Genomic DNA, 24,403 nt, shown 5'->3' on the forward strand with positions numbered 1-24,403 from the left:
TTTAAACGCAAAAAAAATCTTGTCATGTTTGCATTTAAAGAAAATAATAATTAAAAAGTAAAGAATCTTATCTTCTAAATAATAATAATTAAAAAAAAAAACATTCTTACCGTCCATAGTGAGTGTGGCAGAGCAGAAAGCTTTGCCGGCGTTGTTGGTGGCGACGCAGGTGTACTCTCCCTCGTCCTCGGGGTAAACTCTGGAGATCTCCAACTGACAGCTGTCGTCAAACTGAGACATCCGGAAGAAGTCCGACTGCTTGATCTCCTTCTCCTTATGGAACCAGCTGATCCTCACGTCTGGATGGAGATGGACACAGAGACAAGAACATCAACTTATCGCTCTAAAGCTTTTTAATTAAATGTTTAAACTAAATACCTTCATATCCTTTAACCAATTTAAACAAACTATCTTAAATCTGCCAAACTCTACCTGTAACTGTTTTAATTAGGCTATATTGTACTTTCACCCATTTCCTTTTAATTGCTGCCACTCTTCACCACTGTTCATTATAAAATAACTATTATAATATAATGAATGAGGTTTTTCTTCCCTCAGTCTTCCCTTAGTCTTCCCTTGGCCCAGCTGTCCTGTTAATCCTAACCCTTACTGTGATGTCACAAGAAGGAAACTGTAGGGTTAGACAGTGAGACCATAAAACACTCTTTCTGCCTTTTCTCAGGCTACGATGATCCGATTTTTTTTTTGCACATTTATACTAAATAGGATCTCAGAGTTCAATACACCTTCATATTCCCACCGGTGAAGTAGGCCTTTAAGCAGAAGGGGTGGGAGTAAATAAGTGCAAACTTCTTCCCACTCCTTTTCCAACATGTTGTTAAAATCATCAAGTGTTTGTCATTCATGTCTGTAATTATGCTTTCTATTTTGTGTAAAATCATTATTTTCTGTATGATAATTTCTGTTTTCTTTTACATGTTCAAAATACATTTTAATCAAATCAAATTAAATAAAAGTAAGGGTGTTCTTTTCCTACCGTCTCCGCGGACTCTGCATTGGAACCTGGCTGACTCTCCCTCTGTGGCTGAGGTGCTGGAGATCGCTGAGATCACGACCGGAGGAGCAACAGTAGCTCCGGAGTCTGGAGAAACCATCTCGGACACTACAACACACAAGGCAAGGCAAGTTTATTTATATATTATATTATCTATCTATCTATCTATCTATCTATCTATCTATCTATCTATCTATCTATCTATCTATCTATCTATCTATCTATCTATCTATCTATAAGAAATATACACTCATAGAAACAGACATATGATCTACACACATCCTGGAGATGGTTTGGAACATTTGCCGTTTGAGCACCTGGAAAAAATGTCTCTTCAAAAGTAATAAAAAAAATTAAAAAAGCAATACAAGGTGTTTCTCACTTGTAATAAGTAAAAGTGTATTAAGCACTTTGTGTTACATTTGCTTGTATGAAAAGTGCTACAGAAATAAATATTGATTGATTGATTGATTGATTGATTGATTGATTGATTGATTGATTGATTGATTGATTGATTGATTGATTGATTGATTGATTGATATCTTACCTTCCACGTTGAGTGTTGCGGTGCTGGTTGCGTTTCCATAGTCGTTCTTCGCTTCACAGTGATACGTCGCGGCGTCTTCTGGGAAAACCTCGATCAGAAGCAGCGAATGTTCGTTTCCATCGCGAAGGAACTTGCACTTGAATCCCGGGGACAGAGCCTGAGAGTTCTTATACCAGGAGACGGCGGGCATGGGGATGCCGCTGACCTGGAGATGGTTAGGAACATTTTGCCATCGTTAGTGATCATAGGTTGTTCTAGGAGGGGGCATGCAACCTGTGACACTAAGCTTGAACCTGCTCTGTCGACACCCCCTCTAAAAAGGAGTCTTTTCCCCCTTACTTCTTCTATATTAACAAAATGATTCATGTGTCAAATGCATTTATAGAATACGTCTTTGGTTTTAATTACTTTTTGTTTTGGAGGATTTTGAGTTGAGTAAAGGTTTTTTTTTTAATAATTAAACAGTTTCTTTCCTATGAAGTGACATCTGTGAACGTTGATAATGCTGATTTATAACAATCAGATTCATCAAGTACAAAGAATATTTACTCTGTTTATCTTTTAAGTTTATCTTTTAAAAAAATTCTCCAAAGTAAAATAAAAATCTTTCGACAAAGATTTTGCCAGAAATTCTTTCACAATGGAGATTCTGAATCAGAATTGCTTTAATTCGCCAAATGCTTCAATGGACACACAGAGGAATTTGACTTGGCATCATCCAGCGCTTAACACAAAACTAGACACAGACAGTAAAATGCGCATAGCTCTAGAAGACATGATATTTAAAACAGTTTAAAATGAAGGACTAAGGAATAGAGCAAATGGCAAAATAAAATCACAACCATTTCTCAAAAGTAAATTGTATATAACTTTATACAAAATGTCAATGATAAAATCCCCAACGATTTTGCCAGAAATTCTAGACAATAGAGCAAAGCCAAAATGAATGCACATACAAATATAAATGTATAAATGGGCGACCGTGGCTCAGGTGGTAGAGCGGGTCGGCCTATGATCGAAGGGTTGGAGGTTCGATCCCCGCCCTGCCACCTGTGTCATGGTTGTTGTGTCCTTCCTTGGGCAAGACACTTCACCCACCTTGCCTCGTGTGAATGTCCATAGTTAGCCTGCTGCTATCGGTGTATGAATGTGTGTGTGAATGGTAACGTGGGAATGGGAACAGGTCTCCCTTTCAAAATGAGTCTCTGGTCTCAATGGGATTTACCTGTATAAATAAAGGTTAAAAACTTTAAATTAAAAAATATAAACTATTTGGGTGCACGCCACTCACCTGCACAGAGAAGCGTGCGGGTTTGCCGGCCTCCACCGACTGCGGCTCCATGTGGCGAAGGATCTGAGGAGGCTCCGGGACTGAACAAGACAGGAAATATAATCAGCTGCTGTGAGCTCGTGTTCACAGGTTGATAGGACTTTTCTTTCTTATTTTTTTTTGTTTAGTGTGTGAATTAATTAATTGGTTAGATACTGTTTAATGATGAATCTAGAATACAGCTCCGGAAAAAAAATTAAGAGACCACTCCAAATGTTCAGTGTCTCTCTTGTTTTTACTCTTTAGAGGCATATGTTTGAGTAAAATTAACATTTTGATTTTATAATATAAAATGCTGACAACATTTCTACCAAATTCACAATGAAAATATTGTAATTTCGAGCATTTTCGATAAGTAATGTAGAGATAAAGATTTAAGAAAAATCCAGACTTGTCTCTTAATTTTGTTTCCGGGGCTGTATATGGAAGATTCCCTTCTGAATGGACTTTTCATGATATTAAATTTTCTTTAGATGGATTTGTATTTGCGCCACTAGTTCATAAAAAAAAAAAAAAAAAAGTCCCATTCTGTGAACTATCGGCTCAAATTGTATACAGTATCAACCGATGAAAGCAGAAGGATATTTATCGCCTTGTTAATTCACTAAATGTGTCTAGATTTAGTTTGGTTTAGTTTATTTCCAACATGTGAAAAAAACTGAAATATAAGAAATTAATATGATAAATTAATAATTTTTTAAGATTACTTAATTGAAAGTTTATTGAAATTAAAATACTTAATTGAATTTTGACCATCTTAAATCTTGACCAATTTAACATGTCCGAAAAAGAGAAGTAAGAATATACTTATTTAATACTACCTCTTCTCCACACTTAATAATAATCATGTTATGACATCTATTGCATATTAATTAAAAGGTTAATTCTACATACACCCACACATATACGCTACATAATATATATATATATGTGCACAGATAAATTCTGCCTCAATGGTTAAAAGCAAATCTGTTTCAAAGTGGAGAGATTTCATAATAAAACCAGGATTTGAGCAAAATACAAAATTGTATTCTTACCGAGCATTTCTTCTTTCCCACAGACTTAAAGGTGGAACCAGCAATTCTGGAGATTGCTTGTCTTCAAAATCACTTTTATCTAAATATTATTATTATCACTTACAGCAGTTTTTTTTTTCAGCGCACACACAGTACGGACAAGTAGCAGATTGTAGGAGACATTCAAATCTCTCCAGAATCGCTGAGTCCACCTTTAAATCCTTCACTAAGTGCAATACCAAGTGTTGACCAGCAGATGGCGATGTTTCAACTATGTAACTATTTTCCACTTTGAGCATTGCAATCTAAAGCATTCAGAAAATAATTTTAGACTTTGGTCATCAAAACTACCATTGTTTGACTTTATGTGCTTTTTTCCCACATACACAAACGTATCGCTCCTATGGTGTGCGATAAGTTTGTGTGTCTTTCTCAATGTTGTTTAGGCTTGCTGTTTGTCAAAATGTGATGTGATGTGATGTAATTTATTTTATTTTGTTTTAACTATGTTATTTTAGGGGTGACATTTTGCCAAGGACTAAACCTGGAAATTGAATCCTATATTAGCCATGGGGACTGTCCACGAAAAAAAAAAAATTTTTGAAGATGTAATTTGAAGATGATTTTTTTCACTATTTTCAGACAAACCATGAGTTGATCAATCAAGAAATGTGTAAGTGGTTGTAAGTCCATGAATATATAAAAAATAATATTTAAATAATAATACAATAATAAAATTAAAATAATAATAAAAAAGAAAAGCCTGCACTCTGCTCTTGGTTGGTATCGCCGTTTATTGAGAACTAACGAATATTCAAATAATTATGTTACAGAAAGGCATTTTTTATAAGAATTAAATAAAAAATTACGATTTTTGCTTTTCATAAATCAATTTTTTTTTAAACATTTTCAATCTGTTTGGATTTTGTAGAACATAACGGTGAATGGTCAAAACTTCAGCTTCACATTATTCAAAATTTTCTTCAGATTTTGATGAACCACTTCTACTTCTCAACAGAAATGCCTTGAGGACTGATTTCCAGATTCCATTCAATTCAGTTTGATTTGATTCTTTAAGACTTAAAAGTTGTAGTCAGTGATTCTGGAGAACGCTTGTTGTCAAAATCTCTTTTTGGTCAAAATCAGTGAATATCTCCTTATGATCTGCTACCTGTCCGTACTATGTGTTCTCTGAAAAAAAAAATCCAGAGTTAATACACAGCTTAGGCTTTGTAAACTGGTAGGCTATGTTGCTAGCTACGGTGGGCCCCTTTGTTTACGTACCAGTTTACAGAGATATTCACTGATTTTATACAAAAAGTGATTTTAACAACAATCATTCTCCAGAATCCCTGACTCCACCTTTAATTTAAAATTGCATTAATATATAAAACTACATACCGTACATTTTAAATTAAAATCTTGACTGAAAACTCAAATTTTGCGTTTTTTAATTTTTTGTTTAAACGGTTAGTAAATCGATTAGTAGCCACAGCCCCCATCATGCAATTAAATGAAAACGTGTTGAGACAGTAGAAACAGCAGAAGAGAGCCTTTAATATATTAAATCTGGGTTAATTCCATCAGTCCATCTTCCCGTCCGACTCACTATTGACTCGGAGGTGCATGGTGCTCCTGTTTTTGCCTGCGATGAAGGTGTATTCTCCTGCGTCACTGCGGAAGCTTTCAGAGATGGTGAGACGGTGCAGCTTTCGGATGGCCACGTAGTTGAAACGTTCCTCGACTGAGAACTGAATCTCGACTCCGTTCCTCAACCAGCGACCTTCTACATCATCCTCGTTCACCTCAAACTCAAAGGTTGCTCTGTGCTTCTCCAGGACCTGCCAGAGAAAAGGAGCAAGAATGTATCATTAAAAAGGTGCCACAAGGAAGATTAGACATGTTGAGATCATCATTAATCTTCACATAATCTCTTACTTTAAAGGAGTAGAAACAACATTTCTTGGTGGTCACTAATTTACCTTCCATATGGGTAAATATGATTCCTTTAAAGGTGCTAGGAGGAACTTTTAAATATTTCTGAAACAGTCTCATTTTTCCTCTGATGATCATAAATGACATGTAACAACAAACGAGACAATCAGTGCAAATAATGCTATTTTTATATAGTTTTGTCATGGCTACGTTCACCCAGGAACAACAGCTGGCGTAGTAAAATCCCTACCGCTTTTGACCAAAGGGGGGCGCTAGAATGAACAAAAACTGAAAGTTCCTCTGAACATTTTTAACGTAACAATGGATTCAACTTCTTTTTAATGGTGTACTTTGTGAGATTTTCAATTTAAAAAAGTAATTTTATTTCATTTTTTCACTGGCATTTCGTCCACAATAACCCTTCCACTTAAATTTAATTGACTGTGATGTATTTATTTATTTATTTATTTATAGTGATTTAAAGTAGCCAGTAGGAACCTTAAGAAGTGGTTGATTTTAGGACCAAAGCGGCACTGTGCATTAATAATAACCATATAACTATGTATTTATGTTACAGGTTTATGGTCATCATAGGACAAATTAGATTTTCAAAGAGTTTCAAAAAAGTTAACTTGTTAAAAAAATTAAATAAAAATAAAAAAAAAATGTCCGTCTCACCGTGATTTCTCGCTCTGCAGGCTCTGAGATGCGGATGTCCCGTCCCTCCACGGTGAGTGTTGCCTTGGAGACGCTGGACCCGGCAACGACAGAATACTTTCCCGCGTCAGACATACGCACCGTCTGCACCATGAGGCGGTGACTGAACTTCTCAGCTGTCACCATGAACCTGTCATCACACCACAGGGAGAAAACAATCCAAATCACATCAATAAAGGCAACAACAATACTGACAAACAAACACTCGTAGGAACTTAAACAAGTGGTTGATTTTAGCGCCCCCCTTTGGAACAAAGTGGTAGTGCGCATTGATAATAACTATACAACTTTATATTGCTACTACAGGTACATTTTTATTTTTTTTATGAATCTGTCAACACAACACAGGAATTTGAACTGAATTGAAAATGTTCTTATTTCGAACAAGTAAAAGAAAATGAAAAAATTAGCAATAACAAACAATAAAATAAAATACTGAAACAAGTGGACACAGTTACAATAAAGTAATATGTACACACAATGAAAACCTCAAATGAAAATAAACTGTAACACTTGCTTTTATTTATTTATTTATTTTTAAACTGGTATCCAGGCACCACATACACACACACACACACACACACACACACACACACACACACACACACACACACACACCCACCCCCACCCCCACACACACACACTAGAATAGAGGAGAAGTACTTACCTTTCCTCAGACGTGTCCAGCTCCTGGCCATCCTTCATCCAGATCACCTGAATGTTCGGCTCAGAAACTTCACATTCAAAGATGGCTTTCTTCTTCTCTGTGATCTTTATGTCTTTGATTTTCTTGGTGAATTCGATCAGACGAGCTGGAAAAACAAACCGAAAGCAACTTTTTAAATATACGCTTAACCTTTTATTCATTCAGGTAAATCCCATTGAGACCGGAGACTCTTTTTCAAGGGAGACCTGTTCCCATTCACACACACATTACATACACCGATAGCAGCAGCAGCTACCACGCAGGGTGCAAGCTAACTATCAGGAGACATTTAGGATTCAGTGTCTCTTTGCCCAGGGACACTTGGACATGTGGCGGGGAAACGGGGGATCGAACCACCGACCCTGCACTTGAGCGGACGACTGCCCGACCTGCTTAGCCACAGCCGCCAATTTAACAGTTCTTCTTTATAAAGAATAAGGTCCAAAATTTACATTTAGGTGTTCATTTGGAAAAACCTTGTCTGTTTAAGCCTTTTCATATGTAGTTCATTGTCTGATTTATGACATTATCTTAAAAAACACGCTGAAAATGCATTTTTAAGACAAGAACATAGTATTTTTTTGATGTGCTGTATAAAATGAAAAAGGGCTTTATCCAAAATCTGTTCAGAAAAAACTTTGGAAACTAATATGTTGTAAAAATGTCAATGACAATTTGGTGTAAGAGAAGTAGCCTATTAGGTAGCCTAAAATGGAAATACTCAAGTGAAAGCTCTTCAAATCTGTACTTATGTAATTGTCAGCCCAACTTTTTAATTTAAGAAACTTTGTGTGTTTATTTTTATTTGTATTTATTTTATGGCAAAGACTTAATTTGTACCGTAATACCAAATGTCTCTGTATGTGTAACATTGTACTGTCATACACCAAAGCGAAAATTAAATAAAAAAAACTTGAATTACAAAAAATATATATTTGTGTGTTTTTCAAGCCTTACCTTCCACAAACAGGTTTGCGGTGGAGGCAGCAGAGCCAGCTACAAACTGGTATTCTCCTCCGTCCCCAAAGTGCACGTTTCTGATGGTGAGAGAGTGAGTTTGCTGTTTGCTGCGGACCTGGCACCTGTCCGAAGACTTCACTTCAACACCGTTCTTCAGCCATTTGTAAGTGACGTTCTCGTAGTTTACGGTGACTTCAAAGGTGATGGTGTCACGTTCCTGAGCGTTCAAATCCTTCAGCATGGAAGTGATCATGACAGCTGGAGAACACAGGGAAAGCAGATAGGGTCAAATATACAAATATGAAACATGTACAGAAAGTTTAATTCAAAGTTAAAATATTTTTAATTTGGCTCTGAAGATAGTTCAAAGTACAACCACAATTGGTTGTGTGTGTGGTGTATGTGAGTGAGTGAGTGAGTGAGTGAGTGAGTGAGTGAGTGAGTGAGTGAGTGTCTGTCTGTCTGTCTGTCTGTCTGTCTGTCTGTCTGTCTGTCTGTCTGTGCGTGCGTGCGTGCGACTTACGGCTAACGGTGAGAGTGGCGGACACGCGGTCGTTGCCACAGACGAAAGTGTATTCTGCTGAATCTTCTCTGCTTGTGTTCATGATCTTCAGCTGGTGAAGTTTCCCCTGAACTACGATACGGAACTTATCGCTCATCTCGATCTCCACGCCGTCTTTCAGCCATGTGGCCGGGACGTTGAAGTGAGAAACCTCACACTCAAACGTGGCAATGTGGGTCTCTGGGAGAACCACACTCTTCAAGGGTTTGGTCACACGCAGAGCTGTCAAAGAGACGGACACAAGAAAATTAAATTAAATTAAAAATGTAATAAATAGACTGGAAAATATTATAAATCTAAATTCTCAATTATAAAGAAAAGATAAATAAATAAATAATAATAAACATCAAATAATAGAATTTCAAAAAACATATTAGTAAATAAACATAATGAAAAAATTATTTGGAGAACTGAAAAAAAAGACGGACACAAGGAATATACAATTAGAGACTAGAAGAAATGAGAAGAGTTAACATTAATTATAAGAATTAATTTGAATTAATATCAAAAATATTCAAGTCAACCAAGTTTTCCAAAATATATATATTTTACATGAGAATAGTACATATTCTCATGTAAAATATATATATTTTTATTTATTATTATAGAAAGATAAAAAAACTGTTCTTAATTTTATTCTGGAAAAATAAAGGTTAAAAAAATAAAAAATCAAAGCTTTCATACAGTATAAAAAGGAGATACGAAAATACATTATTATTATTGGTGGTGTGCGTACCCTCCACGGTGAGTGTGGCACTGATTAAATGATTGTGTAACTATAAATACTTTCTACAAATGATAAACTTTATTATTATTATCATAGACTCTTATTATTATAAAAATATAAGAAACTGTTCTTAATGTTTTATTCTGGAAAAATAAAGGTTAAAAAAAAAAAAAAAAATCAAAAAAAGATAAAAGCTTTATTGCAGACACAGGTCCATATAACACATCATACAGTATACAAAGGAGATACATTATTATCATTAGTGTTGTACATACCCTCCACAGTGAGTGTGGCGCTGCACTGCAGGTGTCCCACCACAGCGGTGTATTCTCCTGCGTTGCTGCTGTCGACATTTTGAAGGATGAGTTTGTGAGCTTTCCTCTCGGTCAGGATCTTAACCTTCTCGTTGGACTTGAGCTCTGAGCCTTTGAACATCCAGCGCACCGGGATGTTGTCATGTGACAGGCTCATCTCGAAGGAGGCGGTGCCATCCAGCAGTGACGTCACATCCTTTGTCTTCTTAATGATTTTAATGGCTGTGGAAACATAGCATAGGCAAAAGCAAGGCACGTTTATTTCTATAGCACAATTCAGACACAATTCAGGCCACTCAAAGTGCTTTACAGGATCACAAAATACATCAAGATTAAAATACATCAAGCAATTAATAATACATATTAGAAAAGTGAATTTAAGAGGAAACCCCCCCCCCCCCCCAAAAAAAAAACAAGTAATGACATTTGTAGAACATTTACATCATAGATAGATAGGCTTTATTGGTAAGTGTCGATATGCTTTTCAGTAACGGAAGGTTTTTTAGTTTTAATGTGAGACATAAACAGCAGGCATAAACATATGGTAACACTTTACAATGAGGGTGAATTAATGACCTGTTTGTATTGTCTTTTATATGGAACTTTGAGTCCGGAACAAAGCATTCATTCAATAAAGGCTATTTGATTGGATTGAAGAGATACTCACTCTCTACGTTGAGTCTGGCGTTTGCAGACAGTTTGCCCAGCTTGAAGGAGTAAACCGACTCATCCACGGTGGTGCAGTTCTTAACCTTGAGTGTGTGGATCATCCCGTCGGAGGTGATCTCATACTTATCGCCGTTCTTAAGGTCCACTCCGTTTTTGATCCATTGAGAACCTGTAAGTAAGTAGTTTAGTTTAATTATTGCGATCACATAGATACACAACATTGCATAAGTTAAAAAAAATAAAAAAAAATAAAAAACATAAACAAGAAAGTTGATTTTAGTTAAATAAAATGTAGCATACATTATACTTACAATTAGTTTGTATTTCACATTTCATATATCAGAATATTTCTTTTAAACTTGATCAGTTTTTTACCTTTAACGTCGATGTGTGTGAGTTCCAGACTGAACACAGCCTCTTGAGTCTCTGTCACCGTCTGGTTCCTCATGGTTTTCTTGATTTTCACCGCTGGAGATGGAAATACAAAAGGACAAAAGGTATTGAGAATCTGGGCTAAAGAATCCAGGCTGAGGACACTAACACAATTACCCTGTTTCCTTAGTCAATACTGAGATATAATTTATTTTTGCTAAGTATTTTTGTACTTTCAAAAGTTTGTAAATGTTTCCAAATGCAGGAATGGAACTTGACACATTGTTTGGAGTGTAATTGCACTGTACTTTGAGCATATGTCAATAAAAACAAATCTTTAAAAAAAAATAATGAGCTCCTTACCCTCCACTCTGAGGTTGGCAGTAGTCTTGGAGCTGGCCACCTGGTAGGTGTATTCTCCCACATCCTGAGGTCTGGTGATGACTATGACGAGACGCCTCACTGCTCCCTTCACTTCACTGACCACATTATCGTTAAACTCCACAGGTTTTCCTTCTTTCATCCACTTTCCATCGGCTTTGGCGTTCGCGACTTCACACTCAAACTCTGCGGTCTGAGATTCGGCGACTGTGACGTCCTTCAGTGGGCGCGTGATGGCTCCACCTAGTGGCAAGACAGGAGAAATGTTTGGTTCATATTTATGGGGCAAGAGAAAATTAAGAGACCACTCCAATGTTCAGTGTCTCTTGTTTTACTATTTATTATTACCATTTTGGTTTTATAATATAAACTACTGACAACATTTCTACCAAATTCACATAAAAATATTGTCATTTAGAGCATTTCCATTAAGTAATGTAGAGATGAAGATTAGAGGAAAAATCCAGACTGGTCTCTTAATTTTTTCCGCGGCTGTATATCTCAGACCAGGTGTAATTTATTGAAAATGTTTAAAAATAGGAACCATTTTCCACTTTCACCAATTAATTCTAACTTTAGGGAAGTGAAATATGCCGATGATATGACTCTAATCAGCCTCCTATGGGAAGGGACTGCTCGAGAAAGTATGTATGTTTTAAATCGCATTAACTTTTTCGACTTACAACTGGAATGCAGTTAGGATTAAGGGTCTTCCCTAAGGACCCTCACTGGACTTGTTGTTAAAACATTAAAAACAACCAGCGAAATGGTTATATCTAGACATTGGCATATTGCAGACCTATACATAGTTTATTGTTAGTATATGCTTGGTTGTTGACTTAATCGTTTAATATTGTTAGCTAGCTCCTCTCGCTTTCTAGGTTTGTTTCATGTGTCTCCAGATGTTGGTGGTGGAAGAATAATGTACATTTTGTGGAAAATAAAGACAACTTTGAACCTTGATAATTTAGTTCAATATAAAATACAGCTCCGGAAAAAATTAAGAGACCAGTCTGGATGTTTCTTAAATCTTCATCTCTACATTACTTATTGAAAATGCTGTTTAATGACAAAAAATTTATTGGAACTTGGTAGAAATGTTGTCAGTCGTTTATATTATAAAACCAAAATGTTCATTCTACTCAAACATATGCCTATAAATAGTAAAACAAGGGACACTGAACATTTGGAGCGGTCTCTTGATTTTTTTCCAGAGCTGTAGAATAGGTTTTAGATGTACCTGAGACTGTGAGTTTTGCGCTGGAAGTCTTCTCCCCAGCGTGGAACATGTATTGTCCCTCCTCGTCCTTCATGGCGTCTATAACAGTCAGAGAATGAGCCTTTCCTTTGGACTCCATCTTGTATTTGGGTCCAGGTTTGAGCTGCTGGTCCCTGAAGGTCCACAGTGGGTCGATCCCGGCGTGGGACACTTCCACGTTGAATGTCACGTTCTGCGACTCGGAGCAAACTTTGTCCTCCATGTGCTTTACGATGGAAACCTCTGTAGGAACAAAGACGTGGTTAGAACTTGGAACTATAATTTTTTATTTTTTTTAAGATTATTTTTTGTCATTTTCAAGCTTTATTAGCATAGACGTCGATTACGGGGGGGATGGGGGGTACATGTACCCCCCACTTTTCGTCAAGACTCATTTTGTACCCCCCACTTTTTAAGCCGGACATGGAGTGCGTCCAGCCGTATTAAAACACAGCGTCAAGGTCTCTCTCTCTCTCTCCCTCTCTCTGTGCGCGCGCGCGCGACCGTGATTGGCCGCCGCCTATCCTTGTTTCGGCACTAGTAGGCTTAGACCGTAAACTTTTTTTAAATAGCACAACAGCAGTGGATACCAACGACAAAACAGTGAACATGCTCCGAAGTCTCCGCTAGTTTGCACACCAGAGAAGACTGATGCATTTCAATCAGCAGCAGAGAGACAACGGCGAGTGTCCCGTTGTGAAGTGTAAACTGTAGGGATTACCATCCTCTATGCCCACTAATGACTGTAAATGTAGCGGACACTAACAGCAGCTTGTGTCGCGGCACATGGATACTGACGATGTTGTTTATCAAGAATTATTACATGGCACTTTGAGAATCCTATGTAAATCACAGCATTCTACAGGTCTGTTATTTCCAGCAAGACAGACCGCTGTCAAGGGCCGTTGCTAAGGACCTACGTCACAGTTTTGATGGATAGACGTCCACAAACAGGGCTACTACTCGTTCAGAAAACAATGGAATACTTTTTCAACATGACTTTGCATGTATCAGGAGAGCAGGGAACACAGGAGTCATGGTTAATGTCCGACAGGACTCCAGTCAACACGACGTGAGTAGGCTACTTTGGCCGCATATTGACAGTTAGACAGTAACTTCAGGCTGCAGCCTGCAATGTAACTGTTCCGCAGTCATTTTCTTCGTGAATTGTGTTATTTATGTTGGGGGATGATGCTTGTTAGCTAGATGGAGCTCTTGTTAAACATATTGGCCGATTACAATTATTATTTGTACAGTGTGCGAGTCTTGAGTTGTGTTAGCAAAACAGTAGCTCTAGCTAACAGCTGAGCCGGAGCCTCCGGTCAGCTGAAGCAGACAGTCTAGCGGGGCGAGCAGACTATTCCCCCGTTACTAGGTCGTATCCTTGGTCGTTCCTATTTACTGGTGTATTAAACTACGTTTTCATTACATAAGAACCTAGTGGGTTTGCAATGACTATTCCAGTTGTTAGACAAGGTCTCAGGGTTGCTGGGGAAACGAGTTGTTTTTTGTTAAACTCTTCTAGGTTGGCCGCAGCTTGACATAGTAACCGTTGCTACTGAGTGAGTTCCGACCGTGTAGCGGACTGTTTTTGGCTGTTAAAACAATAAAAACAACATGTTGCTAAAATTAATTGCTGCTTTTTTGTAGTAGCCATGTAATAAGCGGGATAAAGTATGTGTCACAACAATATTACTCCGCCTCGGTCTCCATGGCAACCTAGCTAGTAGTACCGACCTGATGTATGCTACTAGCTAGGTTGCCATGGAGACCGAGGCGGAGTAATATTGTTGTGTGACAGTCCAGCCGTGCTTCGGCTCGATTTGAGCACGGTCAAAATGCCTGTCAGACATCAGTGTTTTGTATACATTTTATTCATTAGTGAGCGGGTATGCCGTCTTTCAGAACCGTTCATTACCTGCACTAAAGAGAAAAAAAGATGTTTCCTCATTGTCCCCCCCACTTTTGAAAATGCACTCCAGCTTGCCTGTTTGTCCCCCCCACTTGTTTAGCCAAATCGACGTCCATGTTTATTAGACAGTACAGAGTTGAAATGGGGAGACAGAGAGACAGAGAGAGAGAGAGAGAGAGAGGGGGGGGGGGGGGGGGATGACCTGCAGTAAAGGTCCACGGGTCGGACTCGAACCCGCGACCACTGCAACGAAGGCCGGAGCCAATATGGTACGCGCTCTATCCACTACCCCACCGGAGCGCCCCACGGAACTATAATTTTCTAATCTATTCGTGAATTTATACACATATATGAGTGCATCCAAATACTCATCTTGCTGATTATTAACCCGTTTCCTTTGGCGACACTGAGATATAATTTATTTTTGTACTTTCACAATTTTATAAATGTTTCCAAATGCAGGAATGGATCTTTACACATTGTTTGAAATGTAATTTGAACATCTGTCAATAAAAACAAATCTTAAAAAAAAAAAAAAAAAAAAGAAGAAGAAGAAGAATATGGAACTATAATTTAGGTGAGACACTGTAGGTGTAAAGGGGGAAAATGTATTCATAGATATCATTGTGAAACTATCCCAGTTGATTACTTGCATTTAAACTATTCTTTATTTATTTCAGTTGGAAATTATTATTTACAACTGAATTGTAGTGGAATATAAGCATAATAAAGTAGCAGCTAAAATCAAATCAAATCAAATCTTACTCTCAACACTCAGGGTGCAGCTGGTATCCACTTTGCCGACCACCAGTTTGTAGCGTCCCTCGTCGGAGGCGTGGGATCTGGTTAAGACAAGGCGCTGCTTGGAGCCCTTCGCCACCATCTGAACCCTGTCGCTGGCCATCACCACTTTGTCGTTGTGGAACCATTTGACGGAGATGACGTCCTGAGCTGAGATCTTAGCCTCCAGAACGGCCTTGGTGCCTTCAACTGAAGACACGTCCTTCAATGGAATCTGGATGTCAATAGCTGCAAGAAAAAGACAGAAAAAAAAATTATCGTTAAATATTTAAAAAGGTGCAGTGTGGGGCTTTTTTAGAGGTGGAATGTAACTCGGTATATTAAAGTAGCTACGAGGAACTTTGAGATATTTCTGAAACAGTCTCATTTTTCCTCTGATGATCATAAATTACATGTAACAGCAAACGAGACCGTCAGTGCAAAGAATGTTATTTTTATATAGTTTTTCTTAATGCCTTTGTCATGGGTATACGCTCACCCAGCTAAGATATATGCACACAAAGCATTTAAAGAGTTTATAGTGTATATTTGTAGGCTACAATCAATACAGGAACATATCTGAATACTTGGGTATCATTTAAGATATTGGTTTGATGTCCGAACTGAGACACACACACCCACACCCACACCCACACCCACACCCACACCCACACCCACACCCACACCCACACCCACACCCACACTCACACTCACACTCACACTCACACTCACACTCACACTCACACTCACACCCACACCCACACCCACACTCACACTCACACTCACACTCACACACACACACTCCCTCCCTCCCTCCCACCCACCCCCCCCCACACACACACACACCCCCACCCACACACACCCACACCCACACACACCCACACCCACACCCACACCCACACCCACACTCACACTCACACTCACGCTCACACTCACACTCACACTCACACTCACACTCACACTCACACTCACACTCACACTCACACTCACACTCACACTCACACTCACACTCACACACACCCACACACTACCCACACACACACACAATTAAACCATTTGTGACCCTTACTTTGAACATGTAGTTTTCCTGTGGTGGAGATCTCTTGAGCGGGAACCACGAAGGAGTAGCTGGCAGCATCTTCTCGGCTGACGTTCTCCAGAAGAAGCTTGTGGATCTGTTTGTCTATCACGATGTGGACGCGGTCGGAGGCTGTGACGGCCACTCCGCTCTTCATCCAGGTTCCTTCAACGTTCTCCTGAGAGAACCGGACCTCCAGCTGAGCGATGTCGCCCTCACACACTGTGAGGTCGGTCAGGGGCTGAAGCAGGGTCACTGGGCGCACTGATGGTAGAATAAAAAACACCGTTATTAAGATAGTAATGTTATGTTCATGAAGTTATGTTATGTTGTTCGTATTATTTTTTTAATTTTTTTTTTAAAGATATTTGGGGCATTTTTATGCTTTATTGATAGTGCAGAGAGACAGAGGTGAAATGGGGCAGAGAGGGGAGTGACATGCAGAGAACGGGAATCGAACCCGGGTCTGCTGCTGGGCCCGGCCCGGGAGGGGGACGCCTTACCGACTGAGCTAAAGGCGCCCCTGTTGTTCGTATTCATATATTAATATGTACAATATCATATAGTAGTAGTTCATTGCACTACCGACACTTAAGCACTTGGACTTTTTGGAAACATTTTCATTTTTATATTGTTGCTCATATTCAAATGTACAAAATCAATGAATTGTTCGTATTGTTCATATTGTTGACTGTTGTTTTATTATTGGATATATATGTATGTTTATATCCTAACTGTTTCTTACTAACTTTTTATATTTATATAACTGTGCAGTGGCTAATATATTTGATTAAAAATCGAAAAAATGTGCTAGAATTCGGAGTTTCGTCAAATCTGCAAGAACACCCCAATTGAGAACCCTGCTACACTGCAAAGACATATCCTACAAACTGATGTTCACAGTATACTTTTATACTTTGTTAAGATGCTCACATTTCATCTTGAGTGAGGCGCTGGTCTTCAGATCTCCACATACGAAGGTGTATTTGCCCTGGTCTGTTTTCCTGACGTCCTTGACAGACAGACTGTGCCTCCCGCGGCGAGAGGACATGTTGTATTTGCTGCTGGGAGAAAGCTCTTTCTCTCCGAAGAACCAGGTGCCTTCAGCGTCTTCACGAGACATCTCCACATCAAACTCTCCGGAGTACGTCTCTGGAACCTCTATGCTCTCCATGCGTTTGACGAACTCCAGGGCAGCTCCTGTGGATATATATATATATATACATAGATAAATATCAAGAACCATTGTTTAGCAGTCACCAATCAACCTGAATAACCTGTATCTATCTATCTATCTATCTATCTATCTATCTATCTATCTATCTGTCTGTCTGTCTGTCTGTCTGTCTGTCTGTCTGTCTGTCTGTCTGTCTGTCTGTCTGTCTGTCTGTCTGTCTGTCTGTCTGTCTGTCTGTTGACTGCATGTAAATATGCAGGGTTAGGGTTAGAATGCATAATGTAACTATGTAACGTGTACAGGTGAAACTCGAAAAATTAGAATATCGTGCAAAAGTTCATTTATTTCAGTAATTCAACTTAAAAGGTGAACATAACATATTAAATAGACTCATAACATGCAAAGTGAGATATTTCAAGCCTTTATTTGTAATAATTTTGATTATTATGGCTGTGGATATAGTCAAGTCAAGTTAAGTCAGCTTTGTTGTCAATAACTTCACATGTGCAAGACATATGAGGGAATTGAGAAAATGTTTCATCCCACTTCTTCCTACTCCTTTTCAGGCATATCAATTCAATATGTTATTTGTTTATTTTAGTTTATTTTTATTTTTTTGTGAAATCATTTGAACATCATTTTTAGTATTTTCATGCTTTTCATTTTGTTTTCTAATTTTGATATGTCTGAAATAAATTGAATCAATCAATCAACAGATAAAAGTGCACAGTCAGGCACAAACAAACAAATAGATTAAAATATAGAAGTCAGTAACTGGTTTCTGTGAATATGCAGAGACCAGACCCGGGTCGGATTCGAACCCTGGTCTGCTGTGAAGAGGACTGAGACTCTCTATTTACTATACCACAAGTGCCCCACTGTTTCAATAGTTTTTCAACTTATAATCGAGATTGTGAAACCCCTTAATAAGACCAGTGAAAACAGTAGATTGAATTAATTCTAGAGATATAGTTTACCTTCTACATGGAGCCTTGAAGAACCATTGTTTAGCTGTCACCAATCAACCTTAATAAGACTATCGGTGTCTCGATCCTACAAACCCTTCATCCTAAACCTCTTTTGTTTATTCTATTTTAATTAGACCAGTGAAATACCAGTGAAAACAGATTTAGGATGTCCCAATACATGCATGTCAAATGTAGTATGCTGAAAATACATAAATGCCCCACTAACTCCAATAGCATTTTGGAGTATTCGGCTTTATTCTTGACATTTCCTGACATAATGAAAAAAAAATCTTCCTTATCTGATTTTTTTCTCTCTCCCGTGGCCCTAAAACTCTTCTGTACTTTAGTATGTAGTGTAGTAAAAAGGAAAAGTATGTGATTTGGAATGCAGGTATAGTTTACCTTTCATTATGTCGAGAAATGTCAAGAATAAAGATGAATACTGCGAAATGCTATTGGAGTTAGGGGGGCATTTACGTATGTATTTTCAGAATACTACAATTGACATGCATGTATTGGGACATCCTAAATCTTTTTTCTACCATAATAAATTGTATAAAGTATGTGATTTGGAACAAGGGGATAGTTTATCTTGACATTTCTCGACATAATGAAAAAAAGAATCTTCCTTATCTGATTTTTTTTCGCTCTCCTGTCTGTGGCCCTAAAACTCTTCTGTACTTTAGTATGTAGTGTAGTAAAAGGAAAGAGTATGTGATTTGGAACACAGGGATAGTTTACCTTCTACATGGAGCCTTGCGGTGGTCTTAATGTTTTCATCGTCTACGGTCACACAGGAATAGTCGGCGTCGTCTCTCATCTCAATAACCAGCACAGACAGGAAGTGGACCTTTCTGTCTGAGTGCATTCTGTATTTGTCTCCGGAGAAAATCTCGACGTTGTTCTTCATCCATTTGACTTTGACGAAGGGTTCGTTGGTCTCGCACTCAAAGGTCATGATTGTGTCCTTCTCGTTGGCGCTGATGTCTTCCAGTCGCTGTGTGAAGGTGATGGCTGCTTGGGCTGCAAACGGGGAGAATATACGAAGTGAGAATTGGAAATAAATTAAACCTGCAGTGTGTAGAATTTTGGGTTTTATTTCCTAGCAGATTTTGTTGAAAGTAATTATAATATCCATAAGTACATTTAATTTAGTGCATAATAGCTGACATTTTTTTTTTTTTTTTTTTTCTTAGAAAGGGTCTCATATATGTCCATATTTCTGCATATTTTGGACCAAGGCCTAGTGCCGCCATCTTGAAAGTGTCATAGTTGGAATGTCATCAGGTGCATTGTTTAAAATTTAGAATTGTTCTTGTCCTTGAATGCCACTGTAGCTTCTGTTATTATTCGAAAGGGTTGGGGTTACCCAGGGAGCGTTGCATTCTAGAACTTTCTAGAACTTACTTGATGATGTCATATTACACACTGCACCTTTAAGATGCTTACTCAAGTAAAAACACTTCCAAACACTAATTAGTAAACGAGGACCATTTAGGCAAGACAAGGCAAGTTTATTTATATAGCACAATTCCCTAACCCTAACCCTCAAAGTAATTTAGCATATCCCTTGAGATATTTGTAATATACAGCTCCGGAAAAAATTAAGAGACCAGTCTGGATTTTCCTTCAATCTTCATCTCTACATAATTTATTGAAATAATCTCTTAAAGACAAAAAAATTATTGGAATTTGGTAGAAATGTTGTCAGTATTTTATATTATAAAATCAAAATGTTCATTCTACTCAAACATATGCCTCTAAAGAGTAAAACGAGAGACACTGAACATTTGGAGTGGTCTCTTAATTTTTTTCCACGGCTGTAAATATGAATAGATAAAAAAATGGCCTTACATTGCACCAGGAGGAAGGCATGGCTGGATGCCTCTCCTGCGACGTTCGTGGCTTTCACCATGATGCTGGCAGAATCCTCCACAGTCACATCTCTGATCACCAGCTCACACAGATGGTCCTCGGGCCAGTACCAGTATATCCGCTCGGTCTTCTCCACCAGGACTCCGTTCTTGAACCACTGGACTTCAGGTTCTGGTCTGCCCACAACCCTCAGCCTGAAACGCACCTCGTCCATTGGAGTGACGGTCTTGCTCGCGATGCGTTCAAGGATCTTGGGAGCTTCCATGCTCGGGGACAGCTGGACCCTCTCCGGTCTGATTGTGGGGATGGTGAGTTTCCCCTCTTCCTCAAGTCTCCTTCTCTCTTCCTCTTCTTTCATCTTCAGGTGATGAAGCAGATCATCCTTGGTCTTCTTCAGCAGATCTTCGTAGGAGTCGTCCCTCTTCTTGGCCTTGGACTCCATGGCGGAGATGGACTCGTAGAATCCTTCCTCCGTCCTACGCTTGAACTTGCCTTTAAGTTCGTCTGACTCCTCGGAGGTTTGCTCGTGAACAACTCTTTGTGTCTTACGCAGCCTGACCACCTCCCTGTCTGCTGCGGTCTCTTCCGGGTGATCGACCTTCACCACATCGAAGCCAGTTCTTCCGGGTTCTTTAGCAGCTTCTGCGGCTTTAGCTTCTGGAGCGCGGCGCAGTACGGACCTAAAGTCTTCTCTCTGTGTGACCTCCAGCTTGACCGTGTGTTCGGTGGTGCCTTGGGGATTGTCTGCAACGATCCTGACCTCTCCGGAGTCGTAGGACTTGATTCCAGTGATCTCCAGATAGTAGATTCCATCGTAGGTGAGTTTGTATCTCTTGCTCTTGCGGATGAGTTGTCCGTTCAGGTACCAGTTGACCTTGGGAGCTGGATAACCGGTGACTCTGCAGCGGAAACGTGCGATCTCTCCCTCCAGCACTCGGGCCGGTTCGGGCAGAAGGACGATCTCTGGTTTGGTTTTTTCATATTCATCGTCGGTGCTCACTCCGGCTGGTCCACCTGAGAAAGCCATCCTCTCAATCTCCTCCATCCTCTGTCCCCTTCTGCCTTCAGGAAGCTGGGTCTCCTCCACCAGACCTTTCTCATCCTTGACTATCAGAGTGGCCGACGTCTGGTCCACTCCGAACTTGTTTGTCGCTCTGCATGTGACGACGCCGCTGTCTCTTGCGTAGGCATCGTCATAATCCAGACTGCAGTAGCCGAACTCGTTGACCATTCGCAGCCTGTTTGCAGCGGCCAGGGGTTTGCCGTCGTGCAGCCACTCGACCATCATGGTGGGGTCACCGATGGGAGTCAGTCTGCACTCAAAGTGAGCCGTGCCTGTGCGCTTCATTCTAATGGAGGTCAGCTTCTTCTTGAACATTGGTTTCTGTTGCTTCTCTTTGTCGTAAAGGTCTCCCTCCTCCCACTGGTCCTGGCCGTAGCGCTGGTGCAAAGGTTCCAACTCTGGAGCGGCGATCTCCTTGGCTTTGTAGGTTCCTTTGAATTGAATTGAATTGAATTGAATTGAATTGAATTGAATTGAATTTAATTTAATTTAATTTAATTTAATTTAATTTATTTCAGACAATACAAAAACAAAATGAAAAGCATGAAAATACAATAAAACAAAAATTATGTTTAAACTACTTCACAAAAAGGAAAAAAATAAAACAAATTACATATATTGATGTGATATGCCTGAAAAGTTGTAGGAAGAAGTATAAACTTATTTAATCCTACCCCTTTTCCATAGTTAAAAAAAATATATTTATTATATTAGCTTCTTGTATTCCTTATAATCTCTATACAATCTATCTATACAATTGGCGATAGTATTTGATATTTACAATTCATACATATATACAACTTGATATAATATGATTTTTTATATTTTATATATTTATACAATGCATATATCTATATCTATATACAATCAATATATCTATATCTACATATATAGGTGAAACTCGAAAAATTTGAATATCATGCAAAAGTTCATTTATTTCAGTAATTCAACTTAAAAGGTGAAACTAATATATTATATAGACTAATTACATGCAAAGTGAGATATCTCAAGCCTTTCTTTGATATAATTTTGATTATTATGGTGTACAGCTTATGAAAACCCTAAATTCAAAATCTCAGAAAATTTGAATATTACAATCAATAAGAAAGGGATTCTAAATACAGAAATGTCGGCCCTCTATAAAGTATAATCATCCATATGTACTCAGTACTTGGTTTGGGCCCCTTTTGAATGAATTCTTGCCTCAATTCCAATTCATTTTCCATGATATTCTAATAATACGAGTTTCACCTGAATATCTACATATACATATACCTTTGGTGATGATGAGCTTCCTCTCGGCTTGCGGAGCTGCAAAGTCGACCTCAACGTTGACTCTGCATCGCGTGGTGTCTCTGCCGGCTTTGTTGATGGCTGTGGCAGTGTACCACGCGCTGTCTGAGCCGGCTGCGGACGGGAGCTTGAATTTGGCCTCTCCCTTAGTGCCTTCAATCCTGAAAATAGGCACAAGGCAAAGGCAAGGCAAGGCAAGGCAAGTTTATTTCTATAGCACAATTCAGACACAAGGCCATTCAAAGTGCTTTACAGGGGGCAAGAAAAACATCAAGATTAAAATACATCAAGTATAGAATAGACATTAGAAAAGTGAATGTAAAATATGCACTTTGTAACACTGAAAAACCAAATAAAAATGACAGATACATACTTGATGTGTGGGTGCTTGTGTGGGGAGATGATGTCACTGTTTTTCAGCCAGACGATATCGGGCAGTGGGTTTCCGATGGCTTTGACGGCCAACTCAACCAGAGTTCCCTGCTTCACTGTGATGTTCTTCAGCTTGGCAAGAAACTGAGGGCGGGCAAGGCTTTCCCGAGCTGGACATGGCGGGGGAAAGAAATACAGAAAACAAAGAACAATTTAATAAAAAGATATATATTTTTTATTTCAAAAAGGTGCTTTGAGGAACTTTCGGTTTGTGTTAATTCTAGCAGCCCCCCTTTGGACAAAAGCGGTAGTGTTTTTACCACGCCAGCTGTTGTTCCTGGGTGAGTGTACCAATAACAAAGGCATTCGGAAAAACTATATAAAAATAGCATTCTTTGCACTGATGGTCTGGTTTGCTGTTACATGTAATTCATGATCATCAGAGGAAAAATTGGACTTTTTCAGAATTATTTAAAAGTTCCCCGTAGCACCTTTAACCTGCAAAAGTTGTCTGGTGAAAGCACTTATAAGAATAGTTGATCATCACAGCAATGACACATACTGAAATGATCTATGATACGATACAATACTACTCTATTGTCAGATCAGAAATGTGATTTGTATTCATAATTAATTGACTGAATTGAATACATTTATTTAAAAAAAAAATTGATTGTTTCACGAATAAGAAAAGTAAAAAGCATATTATATAGTGTATATTCCCTTGGTATGCCCGAAAAGGAGTAAGAAGAATTATAAAACGTATTTAATCCTACCCCTTTTCCACAGCTCAATAATTAATATTAATTAAATTAACTTCCAAGGGATAACAAGATAAACTTTACTATACATGAGTAAGATTCGGTAAGGCTTTGTAAATGAGTATTGTATGAATATAAATAATTTGAATGCACATTATGATAATTAAGAGGTGTAGGAGAATACATAAGCTTCGGTTTGCTCCCACTCCTTTTCGGACACAGACACCACATTTATTTTATATATATTGTTTATGACACTTAATAATTATTGTTGCTTCGTGTTATGTGTATTTGTACGATGTGTCATACTTCCTTTTTTATTTTTTGTTTGAAATAAAGACAAAATGAATGAATGAATGAATGAATGAATGAATGAATGAATGAATGAATGAATGAATGAATGATTCTACCACAGCCTTACCTTCAACACTGAGAGTGACAGAGACAGAGGTGCGTCCGGCTCGGTTCTGAGCGATGACAGTCCACTCCCCGTTGTCTTTGGGCATGGCGGGCACAATGATCAGGGACTGGATGCCGTCCTCTTTGATCACTATCTTGTGTGTGTAGTCGTTCACCACTTGTTGTCCTGAGAAAAGAATGATGATAGTGGTTTAA

The 24,403-nt window shown here is 38.6% G+C and overlaps 1 protein-coding gene across 1 annotated transcript in view; it reads right to left on the reverse strand.

The window, feature by feature from the left end:
- The window catches only part of ttn.2 (titin, tandem duplicate 2), a 312,546-nt gene that overhangs the window by 252,031 nt on the left and 36,112 nt on the right, over positions 1 to 24,403 (reverse strand). The window contains exons 21-42 of the mRNA XM_080038538.1: positions 24,210 to 24,374; positions 23,029 to 23,197; positions 22,638 to 22,816; positions 20,279 to 21,793; positions 19,166 to 19,447; positions 17,213 to 17,479; positions 16,271 to 16,543; positions 15,187 to 15,450; positions 12,492 to 12,752; positions 11,234 to 11,494; positions 10,874 to 10,966; positions 10,497 to 10,667; positions 9,791 to 10,051; positions 8,750 to 9,010; positions 8,224 to 8,484; positions 7,228 to 7,372; positions 6,522 to 6,690; positions 5,518 to 5,749; positions 2,854 to 2,933; positions 1,563 to 1,767; positions 998 to 1,123; positions 111 to 299 (exon numbers count right to left, since the gene is read on the reverse strand). Of these exons, the coding sequence (XP_079894664.1) occupies positions 111 to 299; positions 998 to 1,123; positions 1,563 to 1,767; positions 2,854 to 2,933; positions 5,518 to 5,749; positions 6,522 to 6,690; positions 7,228 to 7,372; positions 8,224 to 8,484; positions 8,750 to 9,010; positions 9,791 to 10,051; positions 10,497 to 10,667; positions 10,874 to 10,966; positions 11,234 to 11,494; positions 12,492 to 12,752; positions 15,187 to 15,450; positions 16,271 to 16,543; positions 17,213 to 17,479; positions 19,166 to 19,447; positions 20,279 to 21,793; positions 22,638 to 22,816; positions 23,029 to 23,197; positions 24,210 to 24,374 (5,829 nt within the window). The remainder of the gene's footprint in view (positions 1 to 110; positions 300 to 997; positions 1,124 to 1,562; positions 1,768 to 2,853; positions 2,934 to 5,517; positions 5,750 to 6,521; positions 6,691 to 7,227; positions 7,373 to 8,223; positions 8,485 to 8,749; positions 9,011 to 9,790; positions 10,052 to 10,496; positions 10,668 to 10,873; positions 10,967 to 11,233; positions 11,495 to 12,491; positions 12,753 to 15,186; positions 15,451 to 16,270; positions 16,544 to 17,212; positions 17,480 to 19,165; positions 19,448 to 20,278; positions 21,794 to 22,637; positions 22,817 to 23,028; positions 23,198 to 24,209; positions 24,375 to 24,403) is intronic.

This window comes from Ammodytes marinus (genome assembly GCF_949987685.1).
Source record: "Ammodytes marinus genome assembly, chromosome: 12".
Lineage (NCBI taxonomy): Eukaryota > Metazoa > Chordata > Actinopteri > Uranoscopiformes > Ammodytidae > Ammodytes > Ammodytes marinus.